The following is a 23,620-nucleotide window of genomic DNA, read 5'->3' on the forward strand; positions in this document are numbered from 1 at the left end:
TGCTTTTGCATTTGGGGCATAGATTTTCAGAATTGAGAGTTCATCTTGGTAGATTTTTCCTATGAAGTATGTAGTGTCCTTTCCCATCTTTTTTGATAACTTTTGGTTGAAAGTCTATTGTTGGGCATTAGAGTGGCTTGTTTCTTGGGAGCATTTGCTTGCAAAAATTTTGTCTAGTCTTTTACTTTGAGGTAGTATCTGTCTTTGTCACTGAAGTGTGTTTCCTGTATGCAGCAAAATGCTGGGTTCTGGTTACATAGCCTATGTCTTTTTATTGGGGAATTGAGTCCATTGATGATGGGAGATATTAGGGACCAATGATTGTTCCTTCCTGTTATTTTTGTTGTTAGAAGTGGAATTATGTTTATGTGTTTCCCTTTTTTGGTTTGTAGTGAGAAGATTAATTTCTAGCTTTTTCTTGGGTGTCGTTTCCCTCCATATGTTGGACTTTTCCTTCTATTATCCACTGTAGGGCTAGATTAGTGGAAAGATATTGTTTAAATTTTGTTTTGTCTTGGAATACCTTAGCTTCTCCATCTATGGTAGTTGAGAGTTTTGTTGTATATGGTAGCCTGGGCTGTCATTTTTGTTCTCTTAGGGTGTATGACATCTGCCCAAGATCTTCTGGCTTTTAGAGTCTCTATTGCGAAATCTGGTGTAATTCTGATAGGCCTAGTTTTACATATTACTTGGCCTTTCCCCCACACAGCTTTTACTATTCTCTCTTTGTTCTGTGCATTTGGTGTTTTAAGTATTAAATGACTGGTGGAATTTCTTTTCTGGTCCAGTCTACTTGGAGTTCTGTAGGCTTCTTGTATCTTTATGGGCATCTCTTTCTTTAGGTTAGGAAAGTTTCTTCTATAATATTGTTGAAGATTTTTGCTGGCCCTTTGAAATGGAAATCTTCACTCTCTTCTATACCAATTATTCTTAGGTTTGGTCTTTTCATTGTGTTCTGGACTTCTTGAATGTTTTGAGTTAGGAGCTTTTTGCTTTTTGTATTTTCTTTGACTGTTGTGTCAATATTTTCTATGGTATCTTCTATACCTGAGATTTTTCTCTTCTACCTCTTGTATTCTATTAGTGATGGATGCTTGCATCTGTGACTCCTGTTCTCTTTCATAGGTTTTCCTTCTTCTGCGATGTCTTCATTTGTGTTTTGTTTAATGTTTCTATTTCCATTTTTATATCCTAAACAGTTTTTTTCAGTTCCTTCACCTGTTTGATTGTGTTTTTCTGTAATTCTTTGAAGGAATTTATGTGTTTCCTCTTTACAGGCTTTTACTTGTTTATCTGTGTTCTCCTGTATTTCTTTAAGGGAGTTAATTATGTCTTTCTTAAAGTCCTCTATCATCTTCATGAGGTGAGATTTTAGATCTGAATATTGCTTTCATGTGTGTTGGGGTATCCAAGGCTTGCTGTGGTTGGAGAACTGGGTTCCGATGTTGTCAAGTAGTATTGGCTTCTGTTACTTATATTCTTGTGCTTGCCTCTCACCATCTAGTTATCTCTGGTGTTAACTGGCCTTACTGTCTCTGACTGTAACCTCTCCCTCCTGCAAGCCTGTGATTCTATGGTTCTATGATTTTGTGATTCTGGGTGGATTAGAACTCCTAGGGATCATGCTGAATCTGGGTGTGGGCTAAGTGAGTGGGGATCCAGAGCAGAGGCTTCACTCCAGGCACAGGTGCAAACTGGAAGGAGTGTGGGTCTCTGGCTGGTCAGGGGAGCTCTGTTCCTGTGTCCAGGGGGTCCCATTTATGCCAGTTATTGGGGCAGGGTTTTGGGGTCTCACCTGTGTTCCTAGATGTGTCAGAATACCTAAGAGGTCAAGCTGCAACTGGGGAGGGCTGAGTGGTGGGAATTCAAAGTAGAGGCTCCTCTCCAGACATCCAATTTGTCACTTTTAAAAGAGGCAAAGGGACAAGAGCCTCTTCCTGTATCTGAACATTAACATGGGATGAGATGAGCCTTCACCTTCAGCCACAGTGGATCTACAAGGGATACAAACCAAACTCCCAGAGGCAGACAGTTAAAAAAAAAAAAAGGAGAGAAAGCGGTCTCAATAACTCAGAATCGTGGAATTAAATTCTTCAACCAAGGCCGCTCAGGTTGGTGTGCTTTAGGAGCTTTGGCCTTCTTGTTATAAATGCGGAGCTGCAAAGTCACTAGAGGCACCCCAGTCCAGGGCACATACGCAGCTGGGTGTAAACACAAGCGCTTCTGTCCAGGAAGAAGCACTGGAGTCATATGCACATTCCAGATAAAGGCCAGACTATCACTAGCTACTCCCTATATGCCTGAGCCCTTCCTCTCTGAACTCAGCACTCAGGCCATCTTTGAAGCCTCTCTGGACATTTACTTCCTTCCTAATATCTTTCCTATGTGAATGACTCTCCAACAGCACTGCAGCTTTGAATCTGTGGCTATTCCCATGAGTTCCATATAAAAGAGAATGTCATATCCACTTGATACACAGCATAGGGATGACACTGAGTTGGTATGGCAGTTTTAAAACACAGCTTCTACTTCCACACATCCTGGCATGGTGGCATGTACTTGATTTATTACCATTCAGGAAACTGAGGCAGGAGGATCATGTGTTTGAAGTCAGCATGTGCTACAAAATGCAACCCTGTTTTCAAAAAAAAAAAAAAATCATACAAACAATTTAGCCCCTTCCAAGTTCGGACATTCTTTTCAACCTTGGGCACATCCACAGTCCTGCTTTTCATTCTAAGAAGGCTCAGGTGGCTTCAGTTAACCAAAGTTAAATCATAGAAAGGGTGTAGCCAGGGTTAGGGAGATAAATTATCCAGTGAAGGGCTTACCATACAGACACTTGGGCATGAGTTTAATCCACAGCATCCATTTAAATTTGGCATGGGGGCACATACTTGTGACCTCAGTGCCAGGGAAATCTTCAGGAGAATCCTTGGGTTTCACTGGCCAGCCAGCCTTGCCGAAAATAAGATCCCCAAGTCTCAGTGAGGGATTTAAAAAAAAAAAAAAGATGAATCACTTGAAGAATGACAACCAAGTTTGTTCTCTGTTCTCCACATACACTCACACACATGCACCTGCACACACATGTACCTACAGACACAAGAACATGCACACATATACACAAATGTCCTATAAACTAATCCAGGCCCCAAGTTTTATACATTCCTTTCAATGTTGAGAAGTATCCATATGCCTGCTATTGAGTCTGAGTAGACTCAGATGGCTTCAACCAACAGAGTGTAATTCATAAAATAATTGTGTCATTTCTCAGACCCATGGTAAACAAAACGGTTTGGACTAAATACTGAATTTATGAATGAGTAATAAAAGAGACCCCCCTGCCACTGTAAAGGAGGAAGGTCATATAACTTCACCTATTGGCCATTTCTATGATCACGGATACATTTTCTACCATCCTGTATATTAATTCTAAATTCTTAGGAGTGTCACCAGTCTGAGACAATTCTGGGACATGCTCAAAAAAAAAATTCTAAGACTAATGAAACTCTACTTAGCAATGAACAGCAGTGTATGTTGCCCTCACAGACCACAAGGTACTCGTACACCAGTCACTTCACATGCCAACATGAAGAAGGCAACACTCAGATGGTGTGGTGGTTTGAATGAGATGCCCTCCATTGTGCCCTTCCCCCCAGCCTTGAGCTGGCTGAATCAGACCTGTTTCCGCCACAGTTGGCCCGCCCACCTAGGGTGGAGTCTTCCAACCTAGATAAAGTCTATTGTGTGCCCCATCTGCAGCTTCCTGCAAGAAGCCACCTGCTGAGCAGCTGAGCTTGCTTTCCTGATGAGAGCCTGACAAAGCAATGAGACCTGGCAAAGTGGGGGATGGGTCTCCCCGCTTTGAATTCAAGATCCTCCAATTAAAGATTGAGCCTTAATCAGAGAACTTTGTTATTTCTCTTACTGTTCTTCCCATCCATCCCCAGCTTTCCTTTCAGGAACCCAGTAACCTGTGGCTGTTGGCAGCTCCATGCACTCCATAGTCTTGGGTATTTGAATACCCAGTTGATGGCACTGTTTGGGTGGTGTTAGGAGGTGTGTCCCTACTGGAAGAAGCATATCACTGAGAGTAATTTACTGTTTCCCACTTGGGGCTCATCAGCTTTTGCTCAAGCTATCATGGCTGATGCTTGCAGCCATACTTCCCTGTCATGATAGAATCCCTCCAAAACCATAAATTGAAGAAACTCTTGCCTTAGCCAAGGTGTTTTATCTCAGAAATAGAAAAAATAACTACTTCTTGGCCCTGGCGTTCCCCTGTACTGGGGCACAGAAAGTTTGCTAGACCAAGGGACCTCTCTTCCCAATGATGGCCTAGTAGGCCATCTTCTGCTACATATGCAGCTAGAGACACAAGCTCTGGGGGTACTGATTAGTTCATATTGTTGTTCCACCTATAGGGTTGCAGACCCCTTCAGCTCTTGGGTACTTTCTCTAGATCCTACATTGTGGCCCTGTGTTCCATCCTATAGATGACTGTGAGCATCCACTTCTGTATTTGCCAGGCACTGGCAAAGCCTCACACGAGACAGCTATATCAAGGTTCTTTCAGCAAAACGCCAGGGCCAAGAAGTAGGAGTGAGTGGGCAGGGGAGCAGGGCAGGGGGAGGGCATAGGGGACTTTTGGAATAGCATTTGAAATGTAAATGAAGAAAATATCTAATAAAAAAATTTTTTAAAAAGAAAAAATAACTAATGCAAATACATTAGGCATACACCCAGACAGGTAGCATGTACTCCTCTGGAACTGTCTGACCCACACGCCGTTTTCTCTACTACACCACACATAGTCTTCTTCAGTTACTTTTACTTGGCTTTTACCTAACTTCATAGTTTTGTGTCAACATGCATTATCAGAGGATTACCTCATGTCATGGACAGTAGACAGGCAGCCTAGGAAAAAAATGGATGGCTGTTCTATCAAGGATTCTCTGTTCTGGAATTACTGAGAGGTTTAAGGTCATTTCTGTGGCCTCCCAATTGCAAAGGCAAAACCTCTTTGTCCTTTCCTAGACTTTGGTTTTGTCAGTAGTCACAGGTGCATAATCAGAAGGACGCTCTGGGACAGTGGACTTGGGGACTACTTTCAAAGCCACAGTCTGTCCTTTGATTATTTCTTTTTTCAATAAGAAAAGCAAACAGGTACAAAATATTGCATATTAGATGTTAAGTACAAGATAACATTTTCTTTATGTCTGTGTGTGTGTGTGTGTGTGTGTGTGTGTGTGTGTGTGTATGTGTAGGAAGTATATGAATGTGTGTGTGGTGTATATGTGTGATGTGAATGTGTGTATGTGTGTAGTGTGAATGTGTGTTTGTGTGATTGTGAATCTGTGTGTGTGGTATAAGTGTGTGTTTGTTCGGTGTGTGAAAGTGTGTATGTGATGTGTGAATTGTATGAGTGTGTGGTGTGAATGTGTGTATGTGGTGTGTGACTGTATGTGTGGTATGAATGTGTATATATGTGGTGTTTGTATGTGTGTGAATGTGATGTGTGAATGTGTGTGTGTATGTGTGGTATGGATGTGTATATATGTGGTGAGTGAATGTGTGTGTATGTGTGGTATGAATGTATGTACATGTGGTGTTTGTATGTGTGTGTATGTGGTATATGAATGTGTGTGTATGTGTAGTATGAATGTGTGTATGTGATGGGTGAAACTGTGTGTATGTGTGTGTTGTGTGTCAATTGTTTACATATGTGTGCAGCTGGTACCCATGTATGCACTGTGGAGGCCAGGGGCTGATGTCAAGATGTGTTCTTTTCCTTTTATTTGATGAGCTAAAAATCTTTTCACTGAACCAAAAACTCAAGATTTTGGCTAGACTAGCTAATCAATAAGGCCCTATGATCTTCCTGTCTCTGTCTCCAAGCATTGGGGTTAGAGGCCTGTGGCAACACCCAACATTAGAATTTTTCCAAGCATAGAATTTAGATTATTTTTTTAACTTTCAAAATGTATTGTTTTAGAATTTCATGTATGAATCTGATATATTTTGATCAAATATGCTTCCCACTCTCTACCCTTCAACTTGCCTGATGCCTCCATATGTCATCCATACAGCAGCTCATACTCCTTTTGAAGCTTAGTTTTGTTGGTCTATACATGGGTTGTAGGGCTGTCCACAGAAACATGGGCAACGGACTGTTGAGGGTGCATTCCTAAACAAATTTGACTCTTCCTGTTTTTTTAGTAGCTAGCCAATAACTCCTCAGCTATAGGTAAGATTTTATCCACCCCTGCCCAACCTATGGTGAAATTTTGGCTGGCTTGATCTAGTGTAGGTCCTGTACACACAGTCACATCCACTATGAGTTCATGCGTGCAATGTCCCTTTCATGACCAGAAAATACTGTTTCACAGCAGTTCTCTGTTAACTCTGATCTTATGGTCTTTCTGCCCACTCTTCTGGGATAATCCCTGAGCCTTGGATAGACCAGGGGTTAAGCAGATGTTCTATTTAGAGATAAGCACTTTACAATCTCTTATTCTCTGAACCTAGCTACACCACTGTTTGCAGTAGACAGAAGTTAACACAGAGTGCACCACTGGCCAGTCATCTGTATTAAATAAACTTCAAAAAGGAAAGCATTCTGGTATTAAAGTTTTCTCCAACTTATGCCATTTGTAATCATGACCTAAGAGAAATATGCTGGAAGATTAGGGCTGTTGACCAGTGATACTACTAGAAGTTGATTTTGTGTGGGGGAGGGAGGTAGAGAGTGAATATACATGTTATTGTATGTGTGCACACACGCATACACATGTTCATGCAAGACCCCAATTACACACACATGTGGAGGTTAATATTGAGTATCTCCTCAATGTGATTCCACCTTATGTTTAAGAGAGTGTCTCCCACTGAACCTGGAATTCATCAATTTAGCTAGATTGGTTGCTCAAAGAACTACAGGGATCCACCCACCTCTGCTCTCTGACTGCCCCTACCTAGTTTTTATATGAGATCTTTGTATGGCATGTTTCGAACATGTACTCAGGTTCTTATGCTTTTACAAGAGACATTTTGCCAACTGAGCCATCTCCCCGCCCTTCAAAACTCATATTTTGATACAAAGATATATAGAATACTAGCTTTCTCTTTTCCCCTTCCTTGTCACCAGATCCCAATGTCATGAGGCACTTGAGAGGCTTCTGGCTTTCATTCCTCTTGCAGCTAAAACTGGCACTGACACTGGGAGAACAGTACTCTAAGGAGGATGTTCTGGTTTCAGAGAATGGTTTTCCTTCTAAGGAGGTGTGCCCTCCCATTTCAAGAACCTGTCCTGACTGTTGTCGTTTGAAGTTTGACAATACGCTCCATGGGAAGCCAACAAGCAGGATACCAGGCCTGACACCTGCAGATGACTTAAGGAACCAATGGTGAGATTCCTCTCTCGATGTTTACTGAAATCTGAACTGTCTGTTTTGCCCAAGTCAGTTTTTATTAGGTCTGCACAGCACCTCAGATCCTCCAAACTAATGCATGGCACTTTCATAAGATGCGCCTGGCCACTCTACTGTCAGTGACAAAGAGACTCACATATTGTCTCTTGAGACACGTCCTAGAGTGGTTATAAAGTTCCTCAGTGACAGTGTCACCCCCATTTCCAAAATGGGGGTGTCCATGTAAAGTGAGCACTAAGGCTGTACATGTTCCACCCAGAAACTGACATATTCTTCACATGTAACTTGTCACAACAGACACTCTGAGAGCACTTCCTCTTACAGGGCTCTCTCTAGAGATGGAGAAAATAGAGAGCAAGAAACCTTAGGAGAGTTTGTGAATATGAAAGAAATTTTTTAAAAAGTTAAGCAATCCTTTTATATTGTCCAGCTTCCTTTTAGAGTAACATGCATCTAAGATCAACCAGCTTTAAAAAGAGGAAACATTTACTTTGACTAGAGTTAGAGATTCTAATCCATAACTGGTTGGTTCTGATGGGTGGGCCTATAAGGCAAGGTGGCATAGAACAGCGTAGAGTGTGTGCTAGAAGAGAGCACCTCACAGTGGTACAAAAGAAGAGAAAGGAGAAAGAGAAGACACTGAGCTCTCAATAGCCTCTTCAAGACCACACCTTCCCAAAACCTAACTTGCTTTACCAGCAAGTTAGCCCAATCTCCTAAAGCTCCCCCTGTCTATCAATAATGTCATGGTAGTGTAATATCATGTTAGTGTCCGAACCTTTAATGTGCAGGTGTTTGGGTACACTGGGGACCAACAACACTCCTGCTGATTTAGCCATAGATTGAGGTAAGGCCAGTTTATCCCAATTGTTCCTTTATTTATGGAGAAATGAAGATAGTGTCCTTTGACGGACATAATTTAAACATACCACAATATCTCGCTATTTATATGCTCTAGCGAAATAATGCTTGATCGCTTTTTCTGAAGCAAAGTAAGTTTTCAACTGAAACAATTGGTGTTAATATAACCTGAGAAATTTCATTAGCTATAAAATAGTTCAGCATGTACTCTTTGGAACATATCATTTTATTGACATACTTTAGGCCCTCGCTTATGTCACAATTTGCTTGTGTTTTGATTTATTTTTAAGATAGGGACTCATATGCCCAAGCCTGGCCTCCACCTTGCTATGTAGTTAAGAATGATCTTGAGTAAATGAAGGAGCCTCAGCAGCAGCGGTCGCCATCTGGGTTCCGGGACTCCGCGGGACCTAGGAAATTAGTCTGAACAGGTTAGAGGGTGCGCCAGAGAACCGGACAGCTTCTGGGACGGGCGGAAGCACAGAGCCGCTGAGGCAGCACCCTTGGTGGGCCGCAGACAGCCGGCCACCGTCCGGACCAGAGGACAGGTGTCCGCCTGGCTCGGGAGGCGGCCTCAGCCTCAGGAGCAGCGGTCGCCATCTTGGTTCCAGGACTCCCTGGAACTTAGGAATTTAGTCTGCACAGGTGAGAGTCTGCACCACAGAAGCTGACAGCTTCTGGGAACTGCCAAAGCAATACAGCTTCTGAGAGAGGCCCTGTTTTGGGCCTTCTTCTTCGACCAGGAGGAGGTCCAAAAACAAGATATCTGCGCACCTTCCCTGTAAGAGAGCTTGCCAGCAGAGAGTGCTCTGAGCACTGAAACTCAGAGGAGAGAATCTGTCTCCCAGGTCTGCTGAGAGACGGTAACAGAATCACCAGAAGAACAATCTCTAAACAGAGTCAACTATAACTACTAACTCCAGAGATTACCAGATGGCGAAAGGTAAACGTAGGAATCCTACTAACAGGAACCAAGACCACTCACCATCATCAGAACCCAGCACTCCCACTTCGCCCAGTCCAGGGCACCCCAACACACCCGAAAACCTAGACCTAGATTTAAAAGCATATCTCATGATGATGGTAGAGGACATCAAGAAGGACTTTAATAAATCACTTAAAGAAATACAGGAGAACACTGCTAAAGAGTTAAAAGTCCTTAAAGAAAAACAGGAAAACACAATCAAACAGATAGAAGTCCTTACAGAAAAAGAGGAAAAAACATACAAACAGGTGATGGAAATGAACAAAACCATACTAGACCTAAAAAGGGAAGTAGAAACAATAAAGAAAACTCAAAGTGAGGCAACACTGGAGATAGAAACCCTAGGAAAGAAATCTGGAATCATAGATTTGAGCATCAGCAACAGAATACAAGAGATAGAAGAGAGAATCTCAGGTGCAGAAGATTCCATAGAGAACATCGGCACAACAATCAAAGAAAATGGAAAATGCAAAAAGATCCTAACTCAAAATATCCAGGAAATCCAGGACACAATGAGAAGACCAAATCTACAGATAATAGGAGTGGATGAGAATGAAGATTTTCAACTCAAAGGACCAGCAAACATCTTCAACAAAATTATTGAAGAAAACTTCCCAAATATAAAGAAAGAGATACCTATGAACATACAAGAAGCCTACAGAACTCCAAATAGACTGGACCAGAAAAGAAATTCCTCCCGACACATAATAATCAGAACAACAAATGCACTAAATAAAGATAGAATACTAAAAGCGGTAAGGAAAAAGGTCAAGTAACATACAAAGGCAAGCCTATCAGAATTACACCAGATTTTTCACCAGAGACTATGAAAGCCAGAAGAGCCTGGACAGATGTTATACAGACACTAAGAGAACACAAATTCCAGCCCAGGCTACTATACCCAGCCAAACTCTCAATTACCATAGATGGAGAAACCAAAGTATTCCACGACAAAACCAAATTCACACATTATCTCTCCACGAATCCAGCCCTTCAAAGGTTAATAACAGAAAAAAACCAATACAAGAACGGGAACAATGCCCTAGAAAAAACAAGAAGGTAATCCCTCAACAAACCTAAAAGAAGACAGCCACAAGAACAGAATGCCACCTTTAACAACAAAAATAACAGGAAGCAACAATTATTTTCCTTAATATCTCTTAACATCAATGGTCTCAACTCCCCAATAAAAAGACATAGACTAACAAACTGGCTACACAAACAAGACCCAACATTTTGCTGCTTACAGGAGACACATCTCAGAGAAAAAGATAGACACTACCTCAGAATAAAAGGCTGGAAAACAATTTTCCAGGCAAATGGTATGAAGAAACAAGCTGGAGTAGCCATCCTAATATCTGATAAGATTGACTTCCAACCCAAAGTCATCAAAAAAGACAAGGAGGGGCACTTCGTTCTCATCAAAGGTAAAATCCTCCAAGAGGAACTCTCAATTCTGAATATCTATGCTCCAAATACAAGGGCAGCCACATTCATTAAAGAAACTTTAATAAAGCTCAAAGCACACATTTCACCTCACACAATAATAGTGGGAGACTTCAACACACCACTTTCACCAATGGACAGATCATGGAAACAGAAACTAAACAGGGACACACTGAAACTAACAGAAGTGATGAAACAAATGGATCTGACAGATATCTACAGAACATTTTATCCTAAAACAAAAGGATATACCTTCTTCTCAGCACCTCATGGTACCTTCTCCAAAATTGACCACATAATAGGTCACAAAACAGGCCTCAACAGATTCAAAAATATTGAAATTGTCCCATGTATCCTATCAGATCACCATGCACTAAGGCTGATCTTCAATAACAAAAAAAATGACAGAAAGCCAACACTCACGTGGAAACTGAACAACACTCTTCTCAATGATACCTTGGTCAAGGAAGGAAAAAAGAAAGAAATTAAAGACTTTTTAGAGTTTAATGAAAATGAAGCCACAACGTACACAAACCTTTGGGACACAATGAAAGCATTTCTAAGAGGGAAACTCATAGCTCTGAGTGCCTCCATGAAGAAACGGGAGAGAGCACATACTAGCAGCTTGACAACACATCTAAAAGCTCTAGAAAAAAAGGAAGCAAATTCACCCAAGAGGAGTAGACGGCAGGAAATAATCAAACTCAGGGGTGAAATCAACCAAGTGGAAACAAGAAGAACTATTCAGAGAATTAAGCAAACGAGGAGTTGGTTCTTTGAGAAAATCAACAAGATAGATAAACCCTTAGCTAGACTCACTAGAGGGCACAGAGACAAAATCCTAATTAACAAAATCAGAACTGAAAAGGGAGACATATCAACAGATCCTGAAGAAATCCAAAACACCATCAGATCCTTCTACAAAAGGCTATACTCAACAAAACTGGAAAACCTGGACGAAATGGACAAATTTCTGGACAGATACCAGGTACCAAAGTTGAATCAGGATCAAGTTGACCTTCTAAACAGTCCCATATCCCCTAAAGAAATAGAAGCAGTTATAAATAGTCTCCTAGCCAAAAAAAGCCCAGGACCAGACGGGTTTAGTGCAGAGTTCTATCAGACCTTCAAAGAAGATCTAATTCCAGTTCTGCACAAACTTTTTCACAAGATAGAAGAAGAAAGTACTCTACCCAACTCATTTTATGAAGCCACTATTACTCTGATACCTAAACCACAGAAAGATCCAACAAAGATAGAGAACTTCAGACCAATTTCTCTTATGAATATCGATGCAAAAATCCTCAATAAAATTCTCGCTAACCGAATCCAAGAACACATTAAAGCAATCATCCATCCTGACCAAGTAGGTTTTATTCCAGGGATGCAGGGATGGTTTAATATAGGAAAATCCATCAATGTAATCCACTATATAAACAAACTCAAAGACAAAAACCACATGATCATCTCGTTAGATGCAGAAAAAGCATTTGACACGATCCAACACCCATTCATGATAAAAGTTCTGGAAAGATCAGGAATTCAAGGCCCATACCTAAACATGATAAAAGCAATCTACAGCAAACCAGTAGCCAACATCAAAGTAAATGGAGAGTAGCTGGAAGCAATCCCACTAAAATCAGGGACTAGACAAGGCTGCCCACTTTCTCCCTACCTTTTCAACATAGTACTTGAAGTATTAGCCAGAGCAATTCGACAACAAAAGGAGATCAAGGGGATACAAATTGGAAAGGAGGAAGTCAAAATATCTCTTTTTGCAGATGATATGATAGTATATATAAGTGACCCTAAAAATTCCACCAGAGAACTCCTAAACCTGATAAACAGCTTCGGTGAAGTAGCTGGATATAAAATTAACTCAAACAAGTCAATGGCCTTTCTCTATACAAAGAATAAACAGGCTGAGAAAGAAATTAGGGAAACAACACCCTTCTCAATAGTCACAAATAATATAAAATATCTCGGCGTGACTCTAACTAAGGAAGTGAAAGATCTGTATGATAAAAACTTCAAGTCTCTGAAGAAAGAAATTAAAGAAGACCTCAGAAGATGGAAAGATCTCCCATGCTCATGGATTGGCAGGATCAACATTGTAAAAATGGCTATCTTGCCAAAAGCAATCTACAGATTCAATGCAATCCCCATCAAAATTCCAACTCGATTCTTCAACGAATTAGAAGGAGCAATTTGCAAATTCATCTGGAATAACAAAAAACCTAGGATAGCAAAAACTCTTCTCAAGGATAAAAGAACCTCTGGTGGAATCACCATGCCTGACCTAAAGCTTTACTACAGAGCAATTGTGGTAAAAACTGCATGGTACTGGTATAGAGACAGACAAGTAGACCAATGGAATAGAATTGAAGACCCAGAAATGAACCCACACACCTATGGTCACTTGATCTTCGACAAGGGAGCTAAAACCATCCAGTGGAAGAAAGACAGCATTTTCAACAATTGGTGCTGGCACAACTGGTTGTTATCATGTAGAAGAATGGGAATCGATCCATACTTATCTCCTTGTACTAAGGTCAAATCTAAATGGATCAAAGAACTTCACATAAAACCAGAGACACTGAAACTTATAGAGGAGAAAGTGGGGAAAAGCCTTGAAGATATGGGCACAGGGGAAAAATTCCTGAACAGAACAGCAATGGCTTGTGCTGTAAGATCGAGAATTGACAAATGGGACCTGATGAAACTCCAAAGTTTCTGCAAAGCAAAAGACACTGTCAATAAGACAAAGAGACCACCAACAGATTGGGAAAGGATCTTTACCTATCCTAAATCAGATAGGGGACTAATATCCAACATATATAAAGAACTCAAGAAGGTGGACTTCAGAAAATCAAATAACCCCATTAAAAATGGGGCTCAGAACTGAACAAAGAATTCTCACCTGAGGAATACCAAATGGCAGAGAAGCACCTGAAAAAATGTTCAACATCCTTAATCATCAGGGAAATGCAAATCAAAACAACCCTGAGATTCCACCTCACACCAGTCAGAATGGCTAAGATCAAAAATTCAGGTGACAGCAGATGCTGGCGAGGATGTGGAGAAAGAGGAACACTCCTCCATTGTTGGTGGGATTGCAAGCTTGTACAACCACTCTGGAAATCCATCTGGCGGTTCCTCAGAAAATTGGACATAGTACTACCGGAGGATCCAGCAATACCTCTCCTGGGCATATATCCAGAAGATGCCCCAACTGGTAAGAAGGACACATGCTCCACTATGTTCATAGCAGCCTTATTTATAATAGCCAGAAGCTGGAAAGAACCCAGATGCCCCTCAACAGAGGAATGGATACAGAAAATGTGGTACATCTACACAATGGAGTACTACTCAGCTATTAAAAAGAATGAATTTATGAAATTCCTAGCCAAATGGATGGACCTGGAGGGCATCATCCTGAGTGAGGTAACACATTCACAAAGGAACTCACACAATATGTACTCACTGATAAGTGGATATTAGCCCAAAACCTAGGATAACCAAGATATAAGATACAATTTCCTAAACACATGAAACTCAAGAAAAATGAAGACTGAAGTGTGGACACTATGCCCCTCCTTAGAAGTGGGAACAAAACACCCTTGGAAGGAGTTACAGAGACAAAGTTTGGAGCTGAGATGAAAGGATGGACCATGTAGAGACTGCCTTATCCAGGGATCCACCCCATAATCAGCATCCAAACGCTGACACCATTGCATACACTAGCAAGATTTTATCGAAAGGACCCAGATGTAGCTGTCTCTTGTGAGACTATGCCGGGGCCTAGCAAACACAGAAGTGGATGCCCACAGTCAGCTAATGGATGGATCACAGGGCTCCCAATGGAGGAGCTAGAGAAAGTACCCAAGGAGCTAAAGGGATCTGCAACCCTATAGGTGGATCAACATTATGAACTAACCAGTACCCCGGAGCTCTTGACTCTAGCTGCATATGTATCAAAAGACGGCCTAGTCGGCCATCACTGGAAAGAGAGGCCCATTGGACACACAAACTTTATATGCCCCAGAACAGGGAAACGCCAGGGCCAAAAAGGGGGAGTGGGCGGGTAGGGGAGTGGGGGTGGGTGGGTATGGGGGACTTTTGGTATAGCATTGGAAATGTAAATGAGCTAAATACCTAATAAAAAATGGAAAGAAAAAAAAAAAAGAATGATCTTGAATTTCTGAGCCCCTGAGTCCTCCTCACCGGGCTAAAATTACAGGAATGAGCGTGACAAGGAGCATGCAGTGGCAGGCGTAATGCAGAGCACATGCAGGCTAGGCGTTGTATACAGCCTGTCCTCTGTTTTCATGGCACTGGGTGTTAAACCCAGCATGTTGAGGATGCTAGGCAGATGCTCCACCATGAAGCAACATCCATATCATTCTCCCAGAAATGCTTATACCAGTGTGAAACTCTTGGGAATCTCAAGTGTATTCCATATTTTCTAAACCTTTCTTCTCCAGATGTAAATGCGTGCCTTTTACTTTTGCTATCATTGGAATATAGAATGTGCCACAAATGGGCATACTTTGAAGTTTTCAGTTCAATGGGAACACATGGTTAAAGGGAATTGTGGAGGCCCCTTCTTTTCTGTCTTTTGAGGTTTTGCCACATACTCCCTGCAGTGTTATGTGGATTTACCATGGGACATGAGAACACTTTCCTTCATAAATAGGTTGTCTATGGTGTCTAGTATGCATTAAGTGGAAACATTTTTATCTCTGTTTTAAAGTGCTGGAAATTGACCCTTAGGAACTTGTCCCCAAACTGCAAGCATAGCAATAGTGACGGAAAGCTTATGATTTGTTACTGTGCTGCAGGACAAGTACTTTTTATCTCCTCTGCTAAAACTATTTCCTACCCCCACAAGCTAGCTGGTTTACTTAAAAAAAAATCCGTTTTCTTACACTTATGTGTATAATGCTTTTGGTTTCTTATACTCCTACCTGAAATAATAAGTAGTCCTTTAATAGTAGTATTAAATGTTATTGTTGTATTTTCTCAAAAGTAAGTTTCAGTTTATTTTTACATGTGGCTTGATGTCTCAAATCAGTCATCTCCAAATACCTCATGGTTTTGGAAAATCTGAACTTCTGTCTGCTTATTATTTCTTGTGAATTTAATATTCTTACCCAAACTTTCCACATTCCACATCCTCAAGATTCATTTTGTCTCTAAAAATTTTTAATGCCAATTAAAAGCCAAAATCAACTAATTTCAGCCTCAGTTTTCAAATGTCAGTTTGCTTAACCTAACTCTTCAATTTATAAACTGTAATTCTAAACTTTTTAATATCTGACATTTCCCTTCTGAAGAAAAACAGTAGAAACTTTGCCATTTGTGTAGCTTTTGGAAAGTTGGATCGTCCCACCTGCGGTTTGGGGGAGGTTGGGGGTGGAAGGCCTCTGGCTTCCCGCGCCTGCGCTGTCATCTAGAGGCTTTGCCTCCCTTGATTGCCCAAGTACCCCAGGATCAGTGTATGGCCTGCGCTGCCCTGTGAAGTAGGGGAACAGCCCTTTGTGTACCCAGGAAAGGCAGAGACAGTGTGACTTTACATGTTCAAACTCACACATCGAAACTCGGATGGAGGGAAGAATGTGCTGAAAAGCAAACAACCAAGTAAAGACCGACTTGGCTTATTTTCCTGGCCCTTTTACTGCTGAATCAGCTGACTTCATGGAAGCATTGAATTCTGGATTCTAAGGAGTTTTATAGTTCTTGTTTTCAAGAGTGGGAAGTATTGTTTTCACTATAAGAAGCTGCTAAGTAGATTTCAACTCTAAAATGATAAATAAATAGATAGGTAAGTAAATAAATAAGATGGTGAGTGTATCTATTAACCCAGCAGTCTTGGATGGAAGGGGAAAAGCTTACTGGGGAGTCGGGGAGGAAGTTTCCTGTGGGTCTACAGAGGCACTATTCCTAGGAGGCTGTTGCTCTGATCTGCAGCGAACATGAGGAATACAGATTGCTATAACTCACAATACACCAAGGTTGCTAATTTTGTTTTGCCACAAGGTTGTTTTAATGAAGATAACTGCTAGCTTGCCCCACCCCCCGCCGCCCCCGCCGCTGCCACCACTTCACTGCCGAAGAACCTGCACAGCCTAGAATGGACCTGCAGTCCTCTTTCTCTACTCCCTGCCCAACTTTTGTTCTACAGTTCCACTTGTTCCTGCTATGAAATCTGACAAAGAGCAAAAATCTTGAAACAAAAAGAAAGGGTGGAAGGGGGAAAGGCCGGAGGAGGAGAGAGAGGAAGGGCGCGGAGTGGGCGTGAGGAGGGAGGAGGGAGAGAGGGAGAGAAAGGAGGGAGCGAGAGAAGGAGAGAGGAAGAGGGAGGGAGAGAGGGAGAGGAACTGGAAGAGAGGGAGGGAGGGAGGGAGGGAGGGAGAAAGGGAGAGGGAAGAAGGGGGGGGGGAGGCTGGCCGCAGGAGTGCCTGCCACCCTCTTAGCTATCTGAAATGCTTATTCCCGAGATTACAGTAATTACAGCCGCAGCATGAGTTCCATACAAGCGCTAAATGAAACAGCACATCAATTAAAAAAATAAACACTCCATTCTAGGAGAAAGACAACCCCCTGGGACGCCCTAACAAGCGTAAATGAACCTGCCAGGCCCTGGCCCCTCACACCCTCCTCCCTACTTAAGGTGGATGCTGAAATGGCTGGCAGCAGCTGAATGCTACTCTGGTTCTGGGTGTTGAGTTCAACACACAACCCTGCCTCTCACAACAGAAAAGGAGGCGCAGACAAAAACACATATTAAGTTTTTATGTAGATGAGTGTATGTATGTCTTAAAAGTAACACGTGGAAAGAGAATGCAGTGGTAGTTGTCAATGTGTCTTATTGGTAAGCTTATGCTTGTGTCTGAAAGGAAAAATTGGGTCTACGTGTTTCGTATATTTATATATTTTATCCCATCCAAAAATCAACTTCCCCAATGGCATCTGGCTTGATCACTCCCCGCTTTCTAGATAAGCAATTGAAGTGCCACAGGTCACGCAGCAATGTACACTTATGTACCGCACTCCTAGCACGCAGAAAGGGCTCCCAAGCAGTCATAGCCACAACTGGTCATCTAGCCTCAATAGAAGTCTCACTACTATCACCAACTCTCCAAGTCTGAGAAGCCCTCGGTATGAGAATACCAAGAGGAAATCTCTCCCTGAATTCCCCTAGCTCTGGAACTGGACCAGCCTTGAAGCCCTGGCTGTGCTTCCAAGACCATCTAGAACCAGGAGGTATTGTCTATGGAGCAAGAAGCTGATTCAGAAAGCCCCGGGAGGTGCACTCACTACAAAAACACTGACCTAGAGCCCAGGAGCAGACTCAGAGATATGCGACCAAGATCTCTGAAGCACTGAGCTCTTTGGGGACAGTCTGAGTAAATGCTCAATCCGTGCGGTCAACCCCAAGGTGACCAAAAACAAACTCTCCATCCGCCCAAAGCTAGGAAAGCAGACCCAAAAGTACGGACTTCCTTAAGGAAGGCTGAGCCTTGAGAACGCGGATACTCCGCCCTGTTGCGCAGGGATTGGTGAACCCAGAAGAGGGAGGAGACCAAGTGCAGGCTGTATAAATATTCATGAGCCGGCCGGGAGGCGCTAGCAGACTAAAGCCGGGAAGTTGGGCGAAGGGCGCAGCTCCTGCGGAGGAGGCGGAGGCTGGGACCAAGGTGCTCAGGTGTCCTCTCTGTCTTTTGCTCTGGATTTGTTTGTCGATCTAGCAAGAAAGCACGTCCTGCACCCCGCCCGACTGTGGCCAGAACGCGGCGTGGACTTTTGGTGGCGGCAGATACAAGAGGACCGACGCAGGAGTGAGAAGGCTGCGGCCTGACTAGAGGAGGGCCCGGAACTCTGGCAGTGGCGGCGCGGCCTGGAACGGACATGAACCCTCCGGGCCCGAAGAGGGGCCTCTAGGTCTGACCCGAGAGTCTAGAGGCCAGACACAGCCATCTTGACTGAGGCCAGAAAGGAAACTTGAGCCGCGTCGTCCTCCGAGTCTTCGCTGCTGGGAGCCACACGAAGTGTCTGAGCGTGCAGAAGGTCCTACACGAACTCGGGAGGATGAGCCCGGGGGCCACCACTCCGCTCCGGGAGGACTGAGTGCGACTCAGGGGGCGCGGGACAGACCCTGTGGAATTGTGGCGCGTTGGCGGTCACCCCAGGAGAGGCGTGGGGGAGGGCCGGACGACTCCAGCCTAGGTTTCCAACCCTGCTGCCTGAAAAGGAGATAGACTGTTGCTATTCTCCTCTGCAGAGAAAAGTGGGACACGACCCGCTCTCCCTTTTCTCAGATTCCTCACTGCAGAGCCCTCCTGCGCGCCGCCTAGAGAAGGAGGACTTGGGGTCCCAGCGCGCAGCATGGAGTGGGGTTACCTGTTGGAAGTGACCTCGCTCCTAGCCGCCTTGGCGGTGCTACAGCGCTCTAGCGGCGCTGCCGCGGCTTCGGCCAAGGAGCTGGCGTGCCAAGAGATCACGGTGCCGTTGTGCAAAGGCATCGGTTACAACTACACTTACATGCCCAACCAGTTCAACCACGACACGCAAGATGAGGCGGGCCTAGAGGTGCACCAGTTTTGGCCGCTGGTGGAGATACAGTGCTCCCCGGACCTCAAGTTCTTTCTGTGTAGCATGTACACGCCCATCTGCCTGGAGGACTACAAGAAGCCTCTGCCGCCTTGTCGCTCTGTGTGTGAACGCGCCAAGGCCGGCTGCGCGCCGCTCATGCGCCAGTACGGCTTTGCTTGGCCTGACCGCATGCGCTGCGATCGGTTGCCGGAGCAGGGCAACCCGGACACTCTGTGCATGGACTACAACCGCACCGACCTCACCACGGCCGCGCCCAGCCCACCGCGCCGCCTGCCTCCGCCGCCTCCTCCCGGCGAGCAGCCGCCCTCTGGCAGCGGCCACAGCCGCCCGCCAGGGGCCAGGCCCCCACATCGTGGCGGCAGCAGTAGGGGCAGCGGGGACGCGGCGGCTGCGCCCCCTTCGCGCGGCGGGAAGGCGAGGCCCCCTGGTGGCGGCGCTGCTCCCTGCGAGCCGGGGTGCCAGTGCCGCGCGCCCATGGTGAGCGTGTCCAGCGAACGCCACCCGCTCTACAACCGCGTCAAGACCGGCCAGATCGCCAACTGTGCGCTGCCCTGCCACAACCCCTTCTTTAGCCAGGATGAGCGCGCCTTCACCGTCTTCTGGATCGGCCTGTGGTCGGTGCTCTGCTTCGTCTCCACCTTCGCCACTGTCTCTACCTTCCTCATCGATATGGAGCGCTTTAAGTACCCGGAACGGCCCATCATATTCCTCTCCGCCTGTTACCTCTTCGTGTCTGTCGGGTACCTGGTGCGCCTGGTGGCAGGACATGAGAAAGTGGCCTGCAGCGGCGGCGCTCCGGGTGCTGGCGGAGCTGGGGGTGCGGGCGGCGCGGCGGCGGCTGGCGCAGGGGCAGCGGGAGCGGGGGCGAGCAGCCCGGGCGCGCGCGGCGAGTACGAGGAGCTGGGTGCAGTCGAGCAGCATGTTCGCTATGAAACCACTGGCCCCGCGCTGTGCACGGTGGTCTTTCTCCTTGTCTACTTTTTTGGCATGGCCAGCTCCATCTGGTGGGTAATCCTGTCGCTCACGTGGTTCTTGGCAGCTGGCATGAAGTGGGGTAATGAGGCCATAGCAGGCTACTCGCAGTACTTCCACCTGGCCGCGTGGCTTGTGCCCAGCGTCAAGTCCATCGCGGTGCTGGCGCTCAGCTCCGTAGACGGCGACCCGGTGGCGGGCATCTGCTACGTGGGCAACCAGAGCCTTGACAACCTACGCGGCTTTGTGCTGGCGCCACTGGTTATCTACCTCTTCATTGGGACTATGTTTCTGTTAGCTGGCTTCGTGTCGCTGTTCCGAATCCGTTCAGTCATCAAGCAGCAAGGAGGCCCAACTAAGACACACAAGCTAGAAAAACTCATGATCCGCTTGGGCCTCTTCACCGTGCTCTACACGGTGCCCGCTGCCGTCGTTGTCGCCTGCCTTTTCTATGAGCAGCACAACCGACCGCGCTGGGAGGCCACGCACAACTGCCCATGCCTTCGGGACCTGCAACCGGACCAGGCTCGCAGGCCCGATTACGCGGTCTTCATGCTCAAGTACTTCATGTGCCTAGTAGTGGGCATCACATCGGGCGTGTGGGTCTGGTCCGGCAAGACTCTGGAGTCCTGGCGCGCGTTGTGCACTAGGTGCTGCTGGGCCAGCAAGGGCGCTGCAGTAGGCGCGGGCGCTGGAGGCAGCGGCCCTGGGGGCAGTGGACCCGGGCCCGGCGGAGGTGGGGGACACGGCGGAGGCGGGGGATCCCTCTACAGCGACGTCAGTACCGGCCTGACGTGGCGGTCTGGCACGGCCAGCTCTGTATCTTACCCTAAGCAAATGCCATTGTCCCAGGTCTGAACCCTACGTGGATGCCCAGAAGGGGCGGAGAGGAGTGGGGGGATGGAGAACCCGTGGGCGGCGAAGGGACCCCAGACCGGCCAGGGTTCCCACCCCTTCCCAGTGTTGACTGCTATTAGCATGATAATGAACTCTTAATGGTATCCATTAGCAGCGGGGACTTAAATGACTCCCTTAGAACAAAGTACCTGGCATTGAAGCCTCCCAGACTTAGCCCCTCCTCTCTGATGCCCCAGCACTTACCCCAGACAATGGTTTCAGTGGGTTAGGATAGTTGGAACCCTCCTGGATACCCTGGATGAGTCTTGAGGGTACACTACACTACACCGCAGACTTCATCCAAGGTCCTGCTTCACCCTCGACTTCATCTGCATCAATTCATGCCCTCATACACCCTAGAGGAGGGACAACTGCTACCTTGTGGGACTGCACAGTTTGGGTATTCTTAATGACCAGGCAGATGCCTTAAATAAACAAGAAATGTCTTAATTATACACCCCAAGTAAATACGGGTTTCTTACATTAAAGGATGTATTTATATAATTATTTGTTAGGTTGTAAAAAAAAAGTGTAAAATATGTATATATCCAAAGATATACAATGTGTACATTACTTGTAAAAAGTTTAGAGGCTACCCTGTAAGAACAAATATAAGTATTCTATTTTGTCAATAAAAAGACTTTTGATAAATGATTTAAGTACCACCCTGTCCCCCACCTCTCCTGAACTGTTCCCCTTATGCTTGCTGAGGACATGTGAGGAAATGGAAATTTTCTGGCTTGCCATTTTGTACTGACAGTAGACCTGTTAACCTCTAATTCTTAAACTGTTAGCAAAGTAAATGTCATTGTTGAAATGAAATCAAAATCGCGTTTTTGCACTTTCCCCAAAAATGATGTTTTTCATGGTCTCTCCTTGCTGACCTATGGGTTACAGCTCTTCATGGTGTGTGTGGATGGACAGTTTGCTAAGGTGGCCATTCTACTTGGCCTGTTTATTTGGCTGATAGAATGCTAATGCCACTTAAATTGCAGCCCTATGTGAATGAGTATCTTCAGTCTGTGATTTTGAAAGCACTGGCCTTTTACAGAGCTGGCTGCACTCAGAAATGTGGAGGTTAGTATTTAAGGCCACAGGTCACCTCTATACTGTAAGTCACTTGACAATCTGGTGTAGCAGAGCAGGTGCTGGCTAACAGATTAAACGAATGGGTTAACTTCTTAATAGCATTCCCTGCTTGTGTATTCCAAGTGTGCTGCTTTTCCTGGAGAAAAAAGCTATTGTTCCTCTGTCAAGACGAAGCTAATTTATTTGAACAGAAGGCTGTTGAATCAGCAGAAGAATGTGCTAGCAATTGTTGAACTTTTTACCTGTCTGCCCAGTGGCTCTGCACATCATTCCTTTAAGAGGAGCTAAATGAATAGGGTTAATCTGTAGGGAACTTGGTCTTTTGAGTTTGGAAAACTTTGATCTTTTCTCCTCTGTGAATGTGCTGTATAGCCTGAAGTTTCTTTCCCTGCTGCCTGGCTCCTCTTGGTGCGGAGCAATTGGCCACCGTGGAGCCTTAACACTCTTCCATTAAAGGGATGTGGGACTTTTACTTTAAAAAGGAGAGGCAGAGAGAGAGAGGAAGACTTGTAACAGTTAGTGAAGACCAGAGGCGCAAGTGCGCTCAGCCTTTTCAACAGCTTTCCATGGCTTTGTTAGCCAGCCTGCAGGCAGCTAGGCCTGGGCTGTGCATTATAGAAAAGGCTCTGAATGCCCCACAGGTGGTCTCTGCACATAATCCCCCAATTTAAAGCGGTTTCCTTTGCTGGACAATTGCATTACAAAACTCCCTTCTTTTACACTCCTAATTGAAGCAATGAACTATTATAAATTACAAGTTTTTCTTAAAAAAAAAAATCCTCACTGCCTAAATTCTACTGACTAAATGCTGGCAAATTTTCTGAACTGGACCTTTTAAACCACTTGTAGGAAATGCTTCTTCAGCAGATATTTTTCAGATATCTTTATCCCTTAGGCTTTTTAATTTCTGGAAGATTAGCAATAATTTAAAAGTAATTGGTAAGGTTGTATGTTCATACTGAAAAGATAGCCCCAGGTCCCTTATTAACCTGTCAATCAAAATAAGAAACTGGCAGCTACCCTGCTAATAACTGGAGTCCAGCATTGTGGAAGGGGAGGGACCCTGGGTGCCCTTCTTAGATGTTTGTTTCTCTTTGGTTTTCCTTTAGTGACTAAATTCTGAATTAATAAGATGAAAGCTACTTGTTTTATAGATCTTCATGAAGAGGCATGTTTTAAAATTTTTCTATTTCCTTTCGAAGTCACTGTGTTAACTAAAATTCTAAAATTAGATATGTAATGTGAATATATGCTTTAGTTGTCTTGCCCATTTTACCTTCAAGAATTGGGCACCTTGCCCGCAGTTTATAATTACTGGTTT

General features: G+C 44.6%; 1 protein-coding gene across 1 annotated transcript, besides 1 other annotated feature; it reads left to right on the plus strand.

Moving 5' to 3' along the window:
* Nucleotides 1-19,049: 19,049 nt before the first annotated feature.
* Nucleotides 19,050-22,395, plus strand: Fzd8 (frizzled class receptor 8). The gene has a single exon (NM_008058.2). The coding sequence runs from the start codon at nucleotides 19,114-19,116 to the stop codon at nucleotides 21,169-21,171; it is 2,058 nt and encodes a 685-aa protein (NP_032084.2). The 5' UTR covers nucleotides 19,050-19,113; the 3' UTR covers nucleotides 21,172-22,395.
* Nucleotides 21,867-23,128: an enhancer, noted in NCBI's record as "VISTA enhancer mm1632". NCBI's record gives its function as "enhancer in: neural tube[5/5] | midbrain (mesencephalon)[5/5] | forebrain[4/5]" and the evidence as "EXISTENCE:transgenic organism evidence [ECO:0001131][PMID:17130149]".

Source organism: Mus musculus, chromosome 18, assembly GCF_000001635.26.
Source record: "Mus musculus strain C57BL/6J chromosome 18, GRCm38.p6 C57BL/6J".
NCBI lineage: Eukaryota > Metazoa > Chordata > Mammalia > Rodentia > Muridae > Mus > Mus musculus.